This window comes from Cygnus olor, chromosome 14, assembly GCF_009769625.2.
Source record: "Cygnus olor isolate bCygOlo1 chromosome 14, bCygOlo1.pri.v2, whole genome shotgun sequence".
NCBI classification, from domain to species: Eukaryota; Metazoa; Chordata; class Aves; order Anseriformes; family Anatidae; genus Cygnus; species Cygnus olor.
Genome location: NC_049182.1, coordinates 8,933,913 through 8,952,611, shown reverse-complemented (window position 1 = coordinate 8,952,611; position 18,699 = coordinate 8,933,913). Strand labels below are relative to the sequence as shown.

General features: G+C 47.5%; 1 protein-coding gene across 5 annotated transcripts; it reads left to right on the top strand.

Moving 5' to 3' along the window:
• Window positions 1-845: 845 nt before the first annotated feature.
• On the top strand, window positions 846-16,766 carry LOC121077741 (serine protease inhibitor Kazal-type 5-like). Of its 5 annotated transcripts, none has more exons than XM_040573198.1 (14): window positions 846-974; window positions 2,100-2,125; window positions 3,188-3,315; window positions 3,810-3,873; window positions 5,338-5,465; window positions 5,550-5,601; window positions 7,649-7,779; window positions 8,355-8,436; window positions 8,932-8,999; window positions 10,003-10,093; window positions 12,353-12,480; window positions 12,847-12,910; window positions 15,995-16,047; window positions 16,516-16,766. In XM_040573198.1, the coding sequence occupies exons 1-13, from the start codon at window positions 917-919 to the stop codon at window positions 15,998-16,000; spliced, it is 1,026 nt and encodes a 341-aa protein (XP_040429132.1). In that variant the 5' UTR covers window positions 846-916; the 3' UTR covers window positions 16,001-16,047; window positions 16,516-16,766. The 5 variants fall into 5 exon arrangements, 4 of the variants coding, with proteins under 4 accessions (XP_040429132.1, XP_040429133.1, XP_040429131.1 ...); XM_040573197.1 differs by having other exon boundaries at window positions 848-974; window positions 3,131-3,315; XR_005824280.1 differs by lacking the exon at window positions 12,353-12,480 and having other exon boundaries at window positions 848-974; window positions 3,131-3,315.
• The last annotated feature ends 1,933 nt before the right edge of the window (window positions 16,767-18,699 follow it).

Genomic DNA, 18,699 nt, shown 5'->3' with positions numbered 1-18,699 from the left:
AAAACTTTGATGTTAACCTTATTTTCTTCTCTTGTATCTTCCGATAAACTCTATTCCCTGGAACAACCACCTTCATTATTTCACCTTTTCTTTGGGAGAGACTTAAGCGAGGCCGCTTTGCTGAACCGTTTATCATCAATAACGTCACACCTCTGTGAGCACTGATCTGCTTGAGGAGCAGTATCTATATGGTCTGCCAAGGCCCAGGTGGGCTGAGGAAAGGTTTTTCACTAATATCACTGCCCTTTCTTCCAAAGATAATGGGGAGAAACAGGGAAGGGATGAATGAGGATCTTGCAATAAGGTTTTCTTGTTAACACAGCACTATGTGAATTGTAGGAACAAATTCAAAGTCTTTCAACACTGCCTCAAGCCTGGTTTTTTTCAAACTTGCCTGGATGCTTACTATTTGCCTTCAAACTTAGGTGCTTTAATAGAAGCCGACTGACTTCCAGAGGTCTTAAGTGACCCCGTACTCCCATTGTCTGCTGAAACAAAATAATTAAAATAAACCCCTTTCAGCTATTTTGTTGAGATATGAAAGGCAATTAGTGGTATGCTCTGAAGTACCTCTGTCTTATAAACCACCCTGAAGGTGGTAAGAATTCCCCTGGCCGTGTGGGTAAAATGAAATGATCCATTTGTAATTTTCTTACCTTGACAAAATGCAGGGAGTGACTCAAATATGTCCCATCCTTATGGAAATTAATTGTGTTAATGGGATGATTAGAATTTAAAGCTACTGTCATCAAACTGGTTTTTGCGGCTAATGATGGTTCTTGGGAAGATTATGTCATAACGAAGGCGGAGAATCTGGTCATCTATATATACGTGATCTGACCTGAGCCCTTTCTTTGGGTCTCATTGAGCAATGCACTAATAGAGTCAACACAGGCAAAGAGCCGCCACCCTCACCATGAAAATAGAAGGTGCCTCGGTGGTCCTTGCTCTCGCATTTTTCTGCTTCTTCTCAGGTTAGTAAACTCTGTTCTTTGTGCTGAAATCTGGGCCTGGTACAGCACTTAAAGACAGTGAAATAGAGGATTAGAGAGCCCTTGCTCTTTAAAAGGAGCAACAGAAGACCATTTTTTCTGTACCACTTATGGGATTGATTTTTATTTAACACATTCTTGATAATTGCTTTTTCTTTTGCACATGAAAATGGTGAAGTTCCACCAATAGATGGAAATATATTTAGTAGGGTTAACAGTTTAAAAATAATAAAACAAAATAAACCCTAAAACCAATCACCCCAGTTGTTTATGTGGAAGAATACAAATTTCCAACCTGGCTGGACTTTCACATAAAATGTTTAATTTTGAACAAAAGTATATTTTGGTGAATTTGGAAAAATGGGAATTTCTTGTCAAAGTTCTTGCTAGTGAATATGTTTTCATATGGCTGCAGTAGAGAAACTTCAGCAGGAGTTCAAGCTTGATGTAATGGTCTTTCACTTTGCTGCCTATTTATACTGAAAAAGAGCTGATGGAGGATTTTTTGATGGTTCCCTGTGATGCCACAGATGATGCAAGAGAAAAGGATGAAATATATTATACTTGCTCTAAATGGCTTAGTAGAAAGAAACATATCAGCGACTCATCTACTGACTCATTAATTTGGTAATTTATAAGAAATACTGCAAATGGAATGGGCCTTGAAAAGGAATTTGAAGGTTTGGATAAACAATGACATTATGGGCTGGCTCCAGTGTCCCAGTTTTATGTGAAGATGAAGAAAGCTAAAAGTATTTGGGTAAGGTTGATGCCACTACCAAGGCAGTGGAGTAGAATAATAGAGAAACAGTTATCAAACAATCCTTGAAATTGGGATTTTAAGACTGTGAAAAGTAACGCAGTAAAGGGGGGCACAAAAAAGGATTTGTTTTTGCATTTGAATTGCAAAAAAATGCAATCTTCCAGAAAGTCTCTAATGCCCAGTCCTTTCTATCAATGTACAATAATGTATTGGATTAGCTTTTATTTAGAGGTATTTGAGTGGATTATGAAACTGCATCAAGTATTTTAATTAAAGGCTTTTGATTTTAAAAATTTCCTTCAAAGACCTTGTATGGTTTCATTGTTGTTTTTTTTTCTCCACAGATGTTGCCAGCCAAGCTTCGATTAAGGCGAGTCCAACCTTTTCTATTTTGGTTCTCCTTTTGTTTTGACAACTACGCTGCTTAATGCCCGCTTTAAGCAAAGTCATTCAGACAAACTACTGAGAGATCACACTGTTGTTCTAGGGCTGAAAACAGGGATTGAATTTCACCGTGTTTAGAGACAACATGCTTATAATCAGCAATGGCTCTAGCTGACAGTGTATGTTCAGCATAGTGCACCAAACTGCTCTGAGCTCGAAGTCTTACGGGATGAAGTTAGAAATGGCATGAGCTATATTTCTAATGATATTTGCTTCTGATCCAGCAGAAACCCCCTTTTCTGAGTCTGATAATTAAAAGAATTAAGCAAAGTCCTTTGAGATTCAGAAAATGATTTGATTCAATGACCGAGAAGTCAGTTCTATTCATGTTTTAATCAAACAAGCTTGTCTCTCCCTAGCAAAGACCCATTTGGAAAATATAGTAGACCAAAAAAAAACACCCCCCAAAAAAACAAACAAAAAACCTAAATGCTTCGTTGATTCTCCCTAGCCTGCATCTCCAGTTCCCTGGCAGAAGAGGCAACTGGCTGATGCCACATTAGACAGTGTTGGTGCTCTGCTCCCTGAGAAGATCACGCTTCTCTATGGCTCATCCCTTGCACCCGAATCTCTCCTCACTTACTCCGCTCTGGCCGATTCATTGCTTTCACATCCCGCTGGCACTTCTAGGGCTTTATTTGCTGCTCTTGAATTACTTTATAATATAGAGTTCTCCCCTGCAGTGGGTAGCAATTTGCAGCTGTATGCAAATTAAATGCATATTCCTTTTCTCATGAATAATGGCCCTTGCAACGGGCTTTGAACTTTCTTCTTGTCTCTTCTGCCTCGGGAGCCACAAGAGGGGCTCCTGGCACAGCCTGTGGTGAGGGATGGGGCAAGGAACGTGGTAGCCACCCTGGTGTGAAAAGCTCATTGTTGTCCAGAGCACACAGACCACCCCAAAAATGAAATGTGAATGAACTGTTCTCAGGATCTCGATGGCCTCCGAGGGAACCTTCCGCTGACTGCCCTCTTCCGCACATTTCAGGATGAGTGCATGAAAATTTGGTCCCTCCTTCGCAGCGGCAAGTTTTCCTGCCCCACCAACAAGCAGCCCATCAACGGCCCGGATGGCAAGAGGGACCTCAACAAGTGCCTGATGTGCCAGAGACTGCTGTGAGTATTGGCTGCCTGGCCCCTTGGGTGCCTCCTTTCGTCCTGTAGCGAAGTGCTTGCTCCTGGGAGGCTCCATCCAAGCACTGCAGCCCTGGGCCAGGCAGATCTGTCTGTAGATCTTCAGCAAACCTGTGCACCTGGTAGTGCTCTGCACCTGATAGTACAGGCAGCGGGGGGCACAGGCTGTGAGGAACAAATCCACGGGGAAGAAAAAAACACATGGATTTCATTTCTTGTTCCTATAGATGATGTCGAATGGGATGGAACACCCGGGTGTTAGGCAGAGAGAAAAGATGGCAAAATGCCACCTATGAGGAGATGCTAAATACCCTGGGCATGTCTCACGGGGCTGGAGCCCCGAGTCCCGGGCCATCCCGCTGCATTGCACAACGGGGAGGTGGGGTTGGCAGGGCTGGCCTTTAATCACCACTTATTTTGGTTTTACGTCTGAGGGCTGCATGCTGCTCTGTCGCTCACACCTCCCTTTCTTGCAGGGAAAGAGACTCAAAAAACAAAGGGAGTGGTGGAGAAGTGAACAGGGACGTGAGCTCCGGAGAGGTGAGGTGAAGCATCGCTACTTCTGGTGGGACACCAGCAGCGGGGCGATGCCGTGGCATGGCCTTGTTGGTCTCCAACCCACTCATTGTGTGCTTCCCTGCCTGCAGTCCCTATCAGGCAGTTACCAACACAGTACATATGTTCTGTGCCTGGCCCAGAGTGTAGGCTAAGGAAGATGTCTCCTGCTTATAAAGCACACTGCTGGCATTCGGCAAATAATTAATAGCAGTGATGGTGCATGTGAGCTCTGACTAGGGCAGGGTGTGGGACAGGCTGGCTCTAATTGTGCCTTGTTTATCTTGTCGATGCACCTGGCTGGTTTCTTTTTACCCACAGCTGTTTTTCTAGACAGCATGTCTTTACGTAGAGGGACTTGTCTTTTCCAGCCTTGGGTTTTCATCCTGTGTAGGAGAGAGTTGGTGTTCATCAGATAGTGTTGGTTACAGGGATATATTTTTTTATACCTCCTGGTTAAGTAGGATAGCTTTCTTGCTCTGGTCTGTCCAGGTAATTGAAATGATTTGTAAAACATAGCTGATCGAAGGGAAATCTTTTTTAAACGTCAGACTTGCCAGTGTGTGGTCCCAAAGGCAGAAGGACAGCTCCAGGGCGTCAGGCAGAGACCTACCCTGAATTTCGTTGTTCAGCCACAGGTTCAGTGTGGCTTTTGGCAAGTAATTTTCTGGGTTTTCCTATCTGCAGATCTGGGATAAGCTGCAATGCCATCTCTTCCAAATGCACTGTGAGGGGGAAAATGTGTTACAGACCACGTGGCAGATAACCTTAAAAGTGCTGCGGAAAGGATCCTAAAGGCTTGCACATAGCATGTGCTACTGGTGCTGCAGGCCTATTTGTTTGTCCCAAAAGCCATAGGAAAGCTGCTCAGAAGAAAGTAAAGGACAGGCTGAAATACTTAAGCAGGTTTTGCTACAAAAATATTTTTGTGAAAGAGTGCTTTCCTTAAATTAATATATAATGTTATGTGGAGGGTAAAAATACCCCCCTATTATTCCTGCATACCTGGAAGTGTGAGCTGTACAAGGCATTTTTTTAATGCCTGCAGCTTCATCTCTCTACTGTCCACTGCTTTTTAAACTTCTTGGTAGTGTGTTTACTCACTAACAATGGGAAAACTAACAACATTGTTGCTTTTATACATAGAGCTCAACCTAGGTTCTTCAGGCAGGCTCTTGCATGTCTTCTCTATTAGAAGTAGAAATAAATCTACCCTGGATGGAGATGATAAATGTGCTCATCTAAGAATAGAGATTTTTATGCTGCATGCTACAGTTTAAGAAACGACACATCAGGCAAACAATTTATGGTTTGCCAGAGAGTTATGCTTCAAGGAAACAAATTGTGTTTGAAATGTAATTGATTGGATGCGTGATGCTTTGTGGATTTGTGGGAGATGCATCGCGGTCAGCATGTCCATGTGAAACCACGTTTCTGGCGCTTCTGCAGGATGAGTGCCGGGAGTTTCGGGATCTGTTCAAGAAAGGGAAACTTTCTTGTACAAGAGAGAATGACCCTGTGCGGGATTCCTCGGGGAAGCAGCACAGCAATAAGTGCATCATGTGTGCAGAGAAGTTGTGAGTAGAGAAAACCACTGTTTCTGTTACTGGGGCTCCCTGGAGCAATAGTTTCTTCACTTTCTCATCCTGCTTCTCTTTCAGCAAAAGGGAGAATGAGCAGAAAGCAACTACAACCAGAGGAAGAAAAGATAAGGTGAGATTTAAGTATTAGGTCAATAGACAACTCTATTGGATTTTCATTCAAGATAAAGAGGCAGCATTACTGTACTCAGTTGTTTTGTCTCTAGTGATTTAACTTGGAGATCCACTTTGCTTTCCCTGCTTGTTTCTTGTTGATGCCCTTTAATCCCCTAAGTAAATAGTTTGTGTTTGAATGTTATGGTCTATTCCACTGACCCACAGGTCTAATTACACAGGGACAAACCCCATGAGAATAAAAAAAAAAAGTGTGTGCTGCACTGTCCTGACATCTGGCAAAGGATGGGGAAGCCAGTGCTGCTGAGGGTGCTAATTAAGTTAAAAAGAAAAGCTGGGCAAAAAGCTTTAAGTCTGTGCTCTGAGATACTCCAAAGATCATTCTGTTGTGGGAGGAGAGCTCAGCCCTGTGCAGTCTCTAGGGTAACTCGGTTTTTAGCTTTCCCCATTGGAAACTTTGCTCTCATAATGCAGCCACTGTGCTGTTGTGCCGTGATGCTTTCCTGGTGAAAGCAATTCAGTAATGAAAAAAAGAGGTACTTATCAATATTTACCTTTTGATTTCTGCTATACTGGGGACTAGCGCGGTCCCCTTAAGCCTCAGTCTTGGGGATAATCCTGTTTTAGTGCTTTTCCTAATGACATTGGCACAAAAAAATGGAAGTGTGAGTGAAACTTGCTGATGGCAAAGCTGGGAGGCAGCATCAGCAGAGAAGGATCAGCAGATCACTCAGGACTAATTGGATAGTGCTGAGGCCTGGAGTAATAGAAACAAGATAAAATATAATAACAGAGTGCAAGATCACACAGGCAGTGATTAACGAGAATTCCTACTCATCAATTAGAAATGACAAAGGATAAGAAAGCCCTGCATTTATTAGTGGGTCAGGGATGCGACAGACCCATGAAAAAGGCAAATGTATGTCTCAGCAAGGTTTTTGCAGCAGAGGTCAGGCTGTGAAAAAAGCTCCAGAAATACTGGTTCAAAGGGAGAGGGTTTGAGAGAGGCTGCTAGGGGAAAAGCAGATCAGTCTCTGAGGCAACAGCAGGTCCAGGGGTCACCTGGAGCTTGGTTCACCTGGTGTTGGGTTGTGCCTCTGCTCCCCATGGCTAGCTGGGCACTAGGGAGGTGTGGGTTTGTGTGCTCTGAGTGGTTTTCTTGGTGGCTGCCAGTGTTAGTCCAGTAGCAAAGCTGAGGAGTGGGAGGCTGAGGGATCTGGGGTGTGCTGCTGGGGAAATCCTCCCTGGGCACAGAGAACTGGTGACTTCTAGGCAAAGGAGGAGGCCACTGACCTGCTAAGGACCTTAATGCAAGGTGGCCAAAACCTCTCGTGTACTAAGTGAGCAGAAAATAGCAAATGTTAAAATCTATTTGTAAGATGTAAGTGGGATCCAGGTATGCATCTCCAATATCTGCTATTTGGGATCAGCTGTTGCAGGATCTCCAGTAGCTGAAATTGGAGGGACCGAATGCTTCCCTCCAGGTTACATAACGGGGGCAAATTAACATAGTTTCTGTGCAGTGACTTTCAGCAGGGAACAAATTAATCATCATCTCTCCAAACAGCCTTCCACTGCTCAGGGACTTTTAAGGATGTTTGCATTGTGCTTTTGTCCCAAAGCGTGGTTGGTTGTGGGGAGTAGTACTGCTTTGTATATGGAATTATCTGAGCTAACATCTGGGATAAATGCTGAAGCTGTGTACTAAGGATGGTGGGAGAAGTAGGACAGCTTTGTTACCTATCGGTCACGTCACTGGCATGCTTTGGATAGCCCAACATGGAGCACAATAATTAGTCAGGCTGTAGTAGAAAACTCCTGACACGTGCTGTGCAGGCAGAGGCACCCATCATTTTTCTGACTCACTCTGTTTATATACTAAGTGGCTGATACTGCACACCCTCTTCTCTTGCTTGCACCCAGCCTTCCCTGTGATGCATTTGTGATGGTTCAGTGCTTTCCTGGCAGGAAACCCCAGGTTTCTAAGAATCAGGTCAACAAGGCAGGGAGGACGGGGTGCCCTAACTGTTTCCCTCCTTCTGCAGGATGACTGCAGTGAGTATCGCTCCCAGTTTGAGGCCGGAGGACGGCTGTCCTGTACACGGGAGAACGACCCTGTTCGGGATTCCTCTGGCAAGCAGCACACCAACAAGTGTCTCATGTGTGCAGAGAAGTTGTGAGTATAGCTTCCAGCAACGGCAAAGAGGAAAACCTCACGCTGTGAAACCACGGCTTCTGCACCTGGGCGACGCCTGGGGGAGTCCCGAATCCCAGTGGCCCTCTGAGAGATGCTCTTGCCGTAGGGCTTTGGCTATTGCCCCTCTTTCTACCTCCCTCTTGGTGAGAAGGGCTCAGGGGCAGGTGAGAAGCAGCGGGGAGTAGAGGAGAAGCAGGGTTGATAGAGAGCAACCTCTTCCCCAGGGGCTGTCGGCCGCGGGTAGCTCCCGAGGAGTTTCCCATGCGTGTACTTTGCCTTCCAGATGCTCTCTCTCTACTCCCATAGAGCATATGCAGAAGCAGCCCTGATATGAAAGCAGCCACCTGGATCCAGGATGTAGCGTACAGTGGGAATGGTGAGGAGAAGGGAGAAGGCTTAAGGGAGGGAATTAGGAGCAGGGCCACCAGGAACAGGGTCTGTGGATGGGGAGCTGGTGCCTAATGACATGACGTTGGTTTGCGGGGCAGCCCCAGGTCCTGGTGGTACTTGCGCTGCCATAGCGCTCCCTCTTTTTTCCTATCCTCTTCTTCCAGCAAAAAAGAAGCCCAAAGAGGAGGCCAGTCTGGTGGAACTGCCCAGCGCAACAAACCGCTCACTGCAGAATGTGCAAACCAGGTGAGACCGAGCTCAGAGCCTCCCCTGAGCTCAGGGAACGGGCTAGGGGGTCTGAGGGATCCTCGTGGCCAGGGACTGCCCGTGCTTAGCCTGCGGTGACCCCAGGGCTCGGGATGCTGGAGCCAACTGATGGTGGGGGCGAAGCAGGTTGTATTGCAAGCCCTGCAGTGGGATGGATGTGTGTGAACATACAAAAAGTGGCCAGGTTTGGACTTGGCAGAACAGCCCCTCTTGCTGTCCCGGTGGTGTGATGGTACATGGGAGATAAAGAGCAGGTTTGGGATCTCCATAGTTCTGTCAGCTCATTTGGTGGGAATGAAACCCTGTATGGAGCAAGCTTCAGAGCTGCTTTTTCAGGAAGAGCCAGCCTCACAGTTCCCTGGGTCTGGGAGGAGGATGGGGCAGGATGGGAGCTGCTGTAACTTCCTGCTTCTCTGCTCATATTAAAGACTTTTCTGTTTCTGGTTGACAAATGTGCTCCTGCCCCTTTTGCAGAAGAGCTGCAGTGGCTCAGGGTCTCAGCAGGGCATGAACAACAGACGGCCCTTCTCCACGAACAGAGGGTGAGCGTGGCAGCCTGGCCCCACAAACCCCAGCACCAGTTTCTGCCCCCTTCCACAAGTGTGGCGTGCTTTCTCCTAGGGGTGGTTTGGAGGTTAATCAGGGCGGGAGCGGTTCAGCTGCACCCAAGGGCATCACCTGGGATGGAGAAGCAAGAGCTGCGGTGCTCAGCGCTGCGCAGCTCAGCGCAGCTCAGGTTGGCGATGGGGAAGCTAGGCATAGAGCAGGGCACGTTTCTTGTGCAACCCTTGCTCCTTTTCAAAGGCATTCTTGCTTCTCCTGTACACAAAGCGGTGATTGCTGTGCTCAAAATCTTTCAAGACACGTTGTCCATCAAAGCCTGCCTCCTGGCAGCCAGTCCTGCTGCCTGGCCCCAGCACATCCTCACGTGCTGGCTGGGAGGCAGTGCCTGCCGTCCCATGTGCTCTCTGGGCACTGGTCAGTCCCCCTGGATTTTAGGGCTGCCAGACTTGAGCAGGGATCAGTTGCTGCTTTTTCAAAGCTTTTGCTGAGGAGCTCTGAGATTTCTTGGTTTTGGGTGTTGCAGTCCCTTCGTTTCCCCCAATGCAGCAGTGTCAGCAGGCAGACAGGGTGTAGAGCCCTCTCTGTAGCAGCAATTGCCATAGAAAGCTGATTCCCTGACTCTCCTGGGATAATCTCTGTAATGGGGACCTGCTGCTGACTTCCCCACAGGCAGGTGGGGGGAGGCCTGTTGCAGGGTCTGCCTGTACTCTATGGCAAGCCAAGCTCCCTGTTGAAAAAGTGCAGAATAATGGCATTTCACATTAAAGCAGTCTAGTTAAGACCCCGGGGCAGTGATGTGGCTGGGCTGAGCACAGGGCACGATTTGTCCCTGTTGGTACATGGCCAGGGGCTGCTTGACCTCCTCTGCCTTGGCACAAGCAGCTCTGCGGGGACTGGTGGGGCGGGTGGGTCTGCACCGGGTTCCCCGTGCACTGCAGCAGCTGTGCCATCAGCAGTCTCTGTGCTCTTTCTCCCTGCCAGCCCGCAAGGAAACTCGGCCCAGAGCGGTGGGGACTGCAGCCCGGCGCCTGGCCGCCCAGGACAGCGCGGAGGCCCCGACACCTACCAGCCGGTACGCCCAGCTCCCTTTCCCAGCGGCTGCTCCTGTTCCCAACGTCACTCCGAAACTCGCGCTGGGACCTGTGTCCTCGGAAGGGTTTGAGTTGGGTGGCAGAGTCCGTACACCGCCGCTGTCCCTTGGCACAAAAGGGGTGTGAGGCTGGATGTGGCCATATGGGAGCCTCTAAGGCCAGTTCTGTTGCTGGAGTTGGTTTGTTATAGGTGTATGTCAGGTATGGGGGTGGTGGTGGTGGCCTGGAGCTCAGGGAAGTGATGGTGGTGTCCCCCGCTGAGTGCTGAGAAGATATCAAGTCAAAGACCCTGAGCAGGGCTGGGGCTGACCGGGGACAAGGACAAGGCTCACGCAGGGAGGGAGTGCTGGAGGAGGACACACTGAGCAATAGGTAATGACTGCATGGAGTAACGTGGGAGGAAGAAGGGGGTGTGTGCTCTCCCTGTCTCCGCAAAAAGAAAATGCATTAGTTTCAATGAAGCTAAAGTGGAAATTATGAAACTAATAAGAGAAAATAAGTTACTATAAAAACGATGACTAACCTGTGGATCTTGCTGTCACAGGGTGTTGCCAAGAGCTAGGGTGATTAAAAAAAAATGACCTGCCACTTATAGTCAATGCAGCAATTTAAATAACATTTTGGAAAGGATGGGAAATGCTTTTCTGTGGGGCTGGAGGGAAATGACTATGAACTCCCCTAACTCTCTGAAGTCTCTGTCACTGACAGCTATTAGAAAAAAGATACCTGAACCGGCTCCTGTTTTTTTTCTATTCTGGTACTGCAGTTTTAATGCATTCCAGAGGAAGCATCAGGCATAGTAACGCCAGTCTGCTTCAGGGCTTAGTGGTATTTCCTGGTAGCTCCAGAGGAGGAGCAGATGCTGATCAGCCTGACTGACGAGAGGTGATTCAGAGAGCAAACCTGCCCCTCTCCTCTCTCCAGGGCCATCTGTGGGGTTTGTCACAGGGAGCTCCAGTTCCCAGAGCTGAAGGAGGGGCAGCGCTCGATGCTGGTCCCTGCATGATGTGGTGCTGCCGGCGAGGCGGTGGTGGCACACGCATGGGTCGCACCACAGGCAGCAGTGTCTGATGCGTAGGAAGGCATCTGGCAGGGAATTGCAAAGGTCAGCGCTGTCTGTCTTCACGTCATCGCTGATCACCCAGATGAGGGAGGAAGCAGCACATTAATGAAATTAGCAAGTGACGTTTAACCAGAGGGTGTTGCTGCAGCACCCCGATATCACTGAACCCACTGTGCCGCCCAGCAAGAAACCTTCCTTCTGCATGGTGCTTCCCACTCCGTAGTGCTGTTGACTCCAGCAAGGCAATATCTCTTTGTGCCAAATGGCACAGGGAGAGGAGGTGAGATGTCTTCCCTGTCCTGGCTGCAGATCTCCTCCGATTGCGCCATTCACAGTCATTGCGACACATTTGTATAGGACCTGGAGAAAGAAAGGGTATGGGAACACATTAGTTGCTCCTTTGTCTTGGACTTTTTTTCGGCCCCTGGTGCAGAGGTGGGCAGTGAGGCTGGGGAAGGGTCTGCATGGCAGGGAGGCTGCAGGATCTCTGATCTGTTTGAAACTTGCCATGACTCTGCAAACGTCTGTGCTGGTGTGCTTGTAGGATGATGACCTAAGCATGAGACGTCTTGCTCCTACTGTTCTGAGTTTTTCCTGGCTGTGCCACATGTGCTTTATACGAAAAGCTGTGTTTAGATGCTCCTGCTGTCATGTCTAAGAGGAAACAGGAGGGCACACTTAGTCATAGCTGTTCATACGTGCTTGCGTCTCCTCATTCCATGGGTGTCAAGTCGCACGGTGTTGCACCACCCTCGGGTGGCTGGACTACTTTGCCAAGGCTTTTCCTTCGTTTTTGGCAATGAGTGTCTGCTGTCTTGCAGAAGAAACAGGCATGAAAGCCCTAATAAAGAAGAGCTAGGGACAGGTAGCAGAAGTTTTTTGCTTTCTCATGGTTCCTCAGAGAAGTAAATGTGCCCTGGACCAAAGTGTCAAGGCAGGTCAGGCAAGCAGCTCTAGGTCTGTGCCTGGCAGGGGTGCTCTGGCCCCCAGATTTGGGCTGCCTAGTCCAACAGAAGGAGTTACCTCTTTGCAAACCTGGCTTTGCCAAAGGTGTGATGGATGTGCCGCAGGGCAGAGGGGCCTCAGGGCAATGCCTGGCTTGTGAGCTCTGTTAAGTAGCGTAAAGGAAGGTCTTGCAAGAGAACCAGCACCAAATGTGATTTCTTTCTCTCTTCAGCTGGACTGTGATCGAATTCTGCACGGGGTAAAGGGTGGAAGGATTTTCTGCAACAAATCCTCACAACCCGTCTGTGGCACTGATGGGAAAACATACAAAAATGAATGTGACTTGTGTTCAGCTGCCATGTGAGTAGGCGGAGAGATTTCAGTAATACAGGGCCATCCACCATTCCCGAGTGTCTTTTGCAGCACAGTGTTTGTTTTGATACATCATGACTCACTATCAAGTGTGTCCTTGGTGCCTTGCTGTTAAGCAAACATAGATCAAAATGCTTGAGATTAATCTGATGACAGCTAATTAAGATACACAACTTTCCAGAGTCCCCTGTTCCCCTTCTGCCCAATCATAAGATTGCTTGGGGAGTAATAAATGCCATCAAATTGGAAGTAGCATCAAAGTATTAAGGAGTCCACAGAGGACCATCATGCCAATGGCAGAGAGCTGTGGCACTGCAAGTGAATAATAAGCAGTGTCTTGTCCTCCCTTTACAGGAGAGCGTCAGTCTACATCACAGTAAACTATCGAGGTGAATGCCGAAACTCTGTCCCTGAAATGGTAAGCAGCGTGTCACTGCCGGGCTGGGGGAGCATCAGTCTTTTCCTTTTCCCTTGTGAAAGTTCTTTGTTGGCACTGTGTGAGCTTGTGGGGCCCTGATCCAGGTTTGTGATGGAGAGGTTGTCCCTTCCCCACCCACCACAGAGAGTGAAAAATAAGCAGCTGTGGCCATTGGTGACCACCTGCCCTGCTGTGCTCGCCCAGCAACAGCCAGGAGTCCACAAGTTGACCTTGTAGGCAGGTTAACTAACAGGTTAACTGAACTAATGACTTAATTAAAACCATGCTCTGAGGGTGCACTTCTGTCACGTGGCACAACAAGCTAGGGCGTTAGGGTCAGAGGGGCAACGGAGCCCCTGATCTCTTCCTTTTTCTTCCTTTCTTTCCCTCCTTGCTGGAGTGCGGGTGGTTGGGAGCTGGAGAAAATGGCCACCCAAAATGCCTCCCTGCTGTGGCACCCTCATTCCAGATGTGTGCTGGGGTCCCAGCCTGCACACTGTGTCTGTGGTGGGAGCACCAGAGCCTTGGGAGTGGGGTGCTCATGTTCAAGATGCATTCAGATAGGTTCAGACTTGGATTTAACTGAGGCATGATCCCCATATTTTTACCTAGACCATATGGTAGGAGAGTGACACAACATCTGGGAAAACATCTGGCTTTTCTCCTGAGACTATGGTGACACCAAAAAGTCCAGAATTGCATAAACCATAGAGGCCTCATTTCCCAAATAATATCCACGGGGATGGTTGGGAAGTGAAAATTGTTCATGAGGTGACGTACTTTTGGGAAAGGTCTTGAACCTTATGTGATTTCTCCCATAGCAGATGACTCAAAGACTTCTCAGTGGCAGCTTAACAGCCTTCGGAGCTTTGATCTGCAGCCAGGGTGTCTCGGTTTGCATGTCCTGGGTGTGCAGGACTGACCTTAGTGTTGGCATGAGTTCTTGAGAAAATAAATATTAATCCCTAGGGAAATGCTGATATTTGTCGCACTCTAAACCTGGAGTGAGTCAAAATATCAAGACAAACTGGCAAGTTCTATAAATTTTTGGATGTGAACTTTGGCTTCTTAATATGAATTTGCTATTGATGTTTCTGTAGGCAAAACAGTATCACCACCCTCCTTGGCATAAAGGGCTTTATAATGCAAAACAGCCATCACAGGGGTTTTACCCTCCTTTGCTCAGAGCCAGGATGCCTGTAGATCCCCAAGGTGTTGAAAGTGAAGCAACCCAGCTCCTATTCTTCTGTGAAGCAGCATAATGCTCTCAACACTGTTTAAATCTGAATAAACTGTAGTGCAGGGAAAAAATTTGCCTGTGACTGTAGTGGAGGTCTCTGTGTCTTGCCCTTCAGTGTGATAAAGTCAGTGTTGGCTCATGTACGCTGGGAGCAGAGGCACTAAGCAAACCTGCCAGGGGCTGTGCTCACGCTGCTGGGGACGGCCAAGACTGGGTATACCATGGCAACTGAAAAAAACAGAGGATTCCCTCAGAACTGTGCCTGGATTGGGATTCCTTACCATTTCATGTTTTACCAAGCTGTGATAAGCTCTCAAGTCTTTGCAATTAGAGCAATACGCCATATACTGAAAGTCAGACAATTTTAGCTATGTTAACGTTATTCCAAGGAGGGTTGGAAGCAAGTAAAAGGAAAATGATAAGATTTTCCACTGAAAAAGGCCAAAACACCCCTCTGAACAATGAGTTATTCTTTCTTTATGTATATTGTGTCACTTGAAGAATCAGATTAGAAATTGATGGAAGCCCATTTCCTTGGGAAACCTCATGTCCATCAAAGACTTCCCTTATTTCTCAGTTGGAAGCTTATGAAAAATACCCTGATCAATGTTATTCTTTAGCACTGAAATTCATGGTAACATGCCTTTTAATGCATGAAGACCCAGGTACTCACTATTTACTACAAAAACCTGGAGGGGACCAGCTCCAGCAGTGCCTTTGGCATCAGAAATGCTTTTAGACAGCCGCAATATGCAGAATGAAAATGCAAAGGACCAAAGACTTCTTTAAACTTCAAAAAAGATAAATTGCTACTAAAAAACATATAATTTTTCCTTGAGTTTTATTTTGAAATTAGCTGTGGAGGTGCTGTGTTGCCTGACAAAATGTGTGTCCAAGCTGCCTGATCTCTTCCCAGCTCAGTGCCTGCAGCCACACCTGCCAGCAGAGCTCCTGCTGAATTTCCAGGAGTTGCTGGCAACGCTCCCTTGATGTTGGCCAGATTGCCATCAGGGAGGGGTGGTTGTAGGAAGGGATGAGAGCAGTGTGGTTTGAGAGAGATCCGACATTAAAGGGTACATCTGGACAGCGTGCACTGATGTGGTGGAAAACCTTCCTGCAGAGAGAGCCCTGGGGCTGTCTGGCGTCAGGGCTCCTGCCTCCCATGCAAGGTCTGTGCCATAACCAAATTCCTTTGATCTGGTTCTGCTTTACTGCAGAGGAGTGTAGCTGAGTCCAGGGCTTAGATATTTTTTTTAGCAGACCAGCTGGCCACTATGTCCTGCTATGCTGTGTCATGTGGGTTTATTAATTGTAGGTCTTCCCAGAATGTTTCACTTTTAATGCTCTCTCTTGCAATTTAATTTCTTGTTCAAAGGCTTTCTCCTCTTTCTCCTAAATCTCCCATGCAATAGACACCAGTCTGCCTGTATTAGTTAACAGGTCAGGCAAAAAGGGGATGTCAATTTTTAATGTGTTTCCTAAAGAACAAACAGACAAATCCCAGGTTTTCAACGGGCTACTCCATTTATTTACAGTGCTCTTTTTGTCATGCCTCTCTTCAAGAAGGCAGAAGAAGGAGGAAAAAAAAAAACAAAAAACAAACAGGACCTTTCTCTGCTAGATAGTGGGTATGGAAAGCACCTAGCTTCAGGCTGAAATTTGTCTTGTTTTCTAGTCTGGCAGTGACCCAACTTACCTACCACAGTGCCACACTCTGCCCCAGCTGATTTGTGCAGCCTCTGAGCTGGCCAGAGGGGCTGTCATGCAGGTCCTAATGCTCTGCCAGTGTAACGACGGTGTTGTGCTTGGGGATGGGCTTATTGTTTGCTCTTTTTTTTTTCCAGAAGTAACGGAGTTCAGACTGCCAGCAAATACCAGGGATCAGCTGTGACCAAAGGTACAGAGAAACAGTAATTTACTCCCTTTTGGCCAGCCTGTCCTGTGGGGGTGGTGTGTCACAAGGGTTTGGGTGTCAAACCTTGCCTGGGCAGGCAGCACGGCTGGGGCAAAGGGCTCTGCAGTGTGCTCTTTCCCCCGCAACACAGCCTGGGAGCAAGGTGTGGGTCCTTGCAGAAGCGGAGGGGTGAAGGGAAGCCCCCGCTAAGGGAGCTCAGCCCATGGGAGCGTGCAAATTCCATGAGGACTTCTCAGTTCCTGCAGTGGTGGGCTCTGCCCATTCCCCAGCTGTCCCTGCAGGGGTGAGAGGATGCTGGCAGAACAGGCTGCTGTTATCCCCCCATCACAAGGAGGCAGGGGTGGCACAGAGTCCTTGAGAGTATCCCAGCTTGGAGCTTTCCTGGTGGTCCTTACAGATCCTTTGCCTTCTGGGGCTACAGTAAGAAACTGTCTCTCCCTGTCTACCTAGGGCAAGTAACGGAAGAGTTGATGTCAAGCATCAGAGGAGCTGCAGAGTTCCTGGCGCTGTTGGAGTCACCTTTGTCCCCTTCTGCAGCAAACGGGCCTGTCCTTGCTCAGGTGGAGGGCGAAGAGTTGCGGGGACCCAGTGGTGGCTTCCCAAGTTGGCCCCATGCGTGCTGTTGCGGTTGCTGCTCGGCTCGGGCTCTGCCACCTCGCTGTGTCTTAGTGTGCTTCTACAATAAAGATAACTCCACAGCGTCCTGTCACTTTTCTTCACTGAGCCTCGTGGGAGGGATGTGCAAGTCCCTGCTCCGGCTTGTCACCATGTGTACCCTGGGCAGTAAGCGATCACAGAGGCCCCTGGGGTGCATCTGCTGCCGTAAATGCCAAGTGAAGATGTCAGACCCAGAGAGGAAGATTGTGGTCTGGGTTTCATGAGGAGGGGCCAGGGGTTGGGTTCTCTGAGATGTGGGGCCTTTGGTAAATTCCTTCACCTCCCCTTGGCCCTTTTCTCTTGCCTGTAAAACAGACATTAAAAGATGCTTACCTACCTCAGAGGGTTGTTTTGAGATTTTAATTGGTTTACATTTGGAAGCCTGCAGAGGGAAATCTGTTTTAAAACACTAAACCTGGTGTGCAGGCAGTTTAACTGCTGCAGTAAGTGCCTTCTTCCAGCCCTTTTGGCTTTGAGAAGCGCTGGGGAGCAGATGCACCTGATGGGTCATGTCAGATGGGCGTGAGGCTGCTGGATCAGGGGCACAGCTGGGAAGGTCTCTGGGATCCACAGCATGCATCTGGCCTGTGACACCTCTGAGGCTGTGCTGGCCAAGCAGAAAGCTCAGCAGCCCACCTTGGTGGCCTGTGGACTACCACCACGTGCTTCTGGGTCACCTTTCTGCCTTGGCTAATTTGTGCAAAGCAGGTCCTGTGCAGATGTCTGATGTCCCAGACGGCACGTGGGCTCAGCCAGTGCAGGAGGGGGAAGAGAGGGAAGAGAAGCTCCATGACTGTTGAACAGTTTAAACTATTTAAGGAAAGAAAAATGTCACTTGGAGAGTTAGCTGATTTGCAGATAGATCTAGTTCATCTGTATTCTGAAACTATTTTGAGATGAAGTTGGGTCTTTGAGCTAAATGCTCCCGGGGCTAGCTAGGGGTCTATTAGCGCCATGCACCTGAAAATTGGGTGGGATTTGCAAAGGAGGAAAATGTGGTAGTGGATTAACAGAAACCTATTGGTGGTTTGCATGCCTTTCCTGTACTTTCATTTATAGCTGTTACTTAAAGCAAATATGTTCTTATTTGTATAAACTTTATTGCAGGATGTTTCCAGAAGACCTTGAGTGAACACACACAGTGTTTGAGTCCACTTTAGCTGTGACCTGATCTGTAAATACGCACTGTTGCAGATAAGGCTGGAGTGACTTTCTTTCAGATTTTGGCAGGATTTCACTCAGTGCCAATTAATTTGGCTCTCTTCACAGATATTGATTTTTTTTTTCAATTAAGTTATCACAATTCCTTTTTTTTTTCCTTAATGCAGCTAATGAAAATTGATTTTTACTCTCATAAAGTACTCCCACATGTATCACATTTATCAGTCTATGACTTTATTATCAGCAGATTCTGACAAACAATGGTTAATATTTTGTATGCTGATTTTTAACGTGTGCAAACACTATGGTTTAGAAATAAATTATCACTGATTATTTCTACATGGAAAATCCCACCACGTACAGTTATGCAGGGAAAAGTCACCGGTTTGGTCCTATTTAGCTGTTTCTGGAGGTCCAAAATTTGTCTGTCTTTGAGCTGATGAAACAGGTGAACCCTTGAATGTTATTTATGCAGCTCGAGAAGGATGAATATGAGGCAGTAAAAATGTTCGCTGATGATGTCTGCTCACTGAGGGACGGACCTCTGCGTGATATTTTTTTAAAAGCAGCACACAATTTGAGGCTTAAAATAAATTCTTGCAGATGAAAATCAGTGCACTTGAAAGCGCTATTATAACTTGTAGTGATTTCAAGCATTTAGATTTTGAAATAATCCCCCATAAAACTTGCATTAATTGTGTTCCAAAATCAATGAACTGATGAGGAGGGTGCCCTACTAGCCTCTTCTGCCAGGGCTTGAGCACCTTCTGAATTTCTCCTGCTACCAGCAGAAATGATCATTCACAGAAATCATAG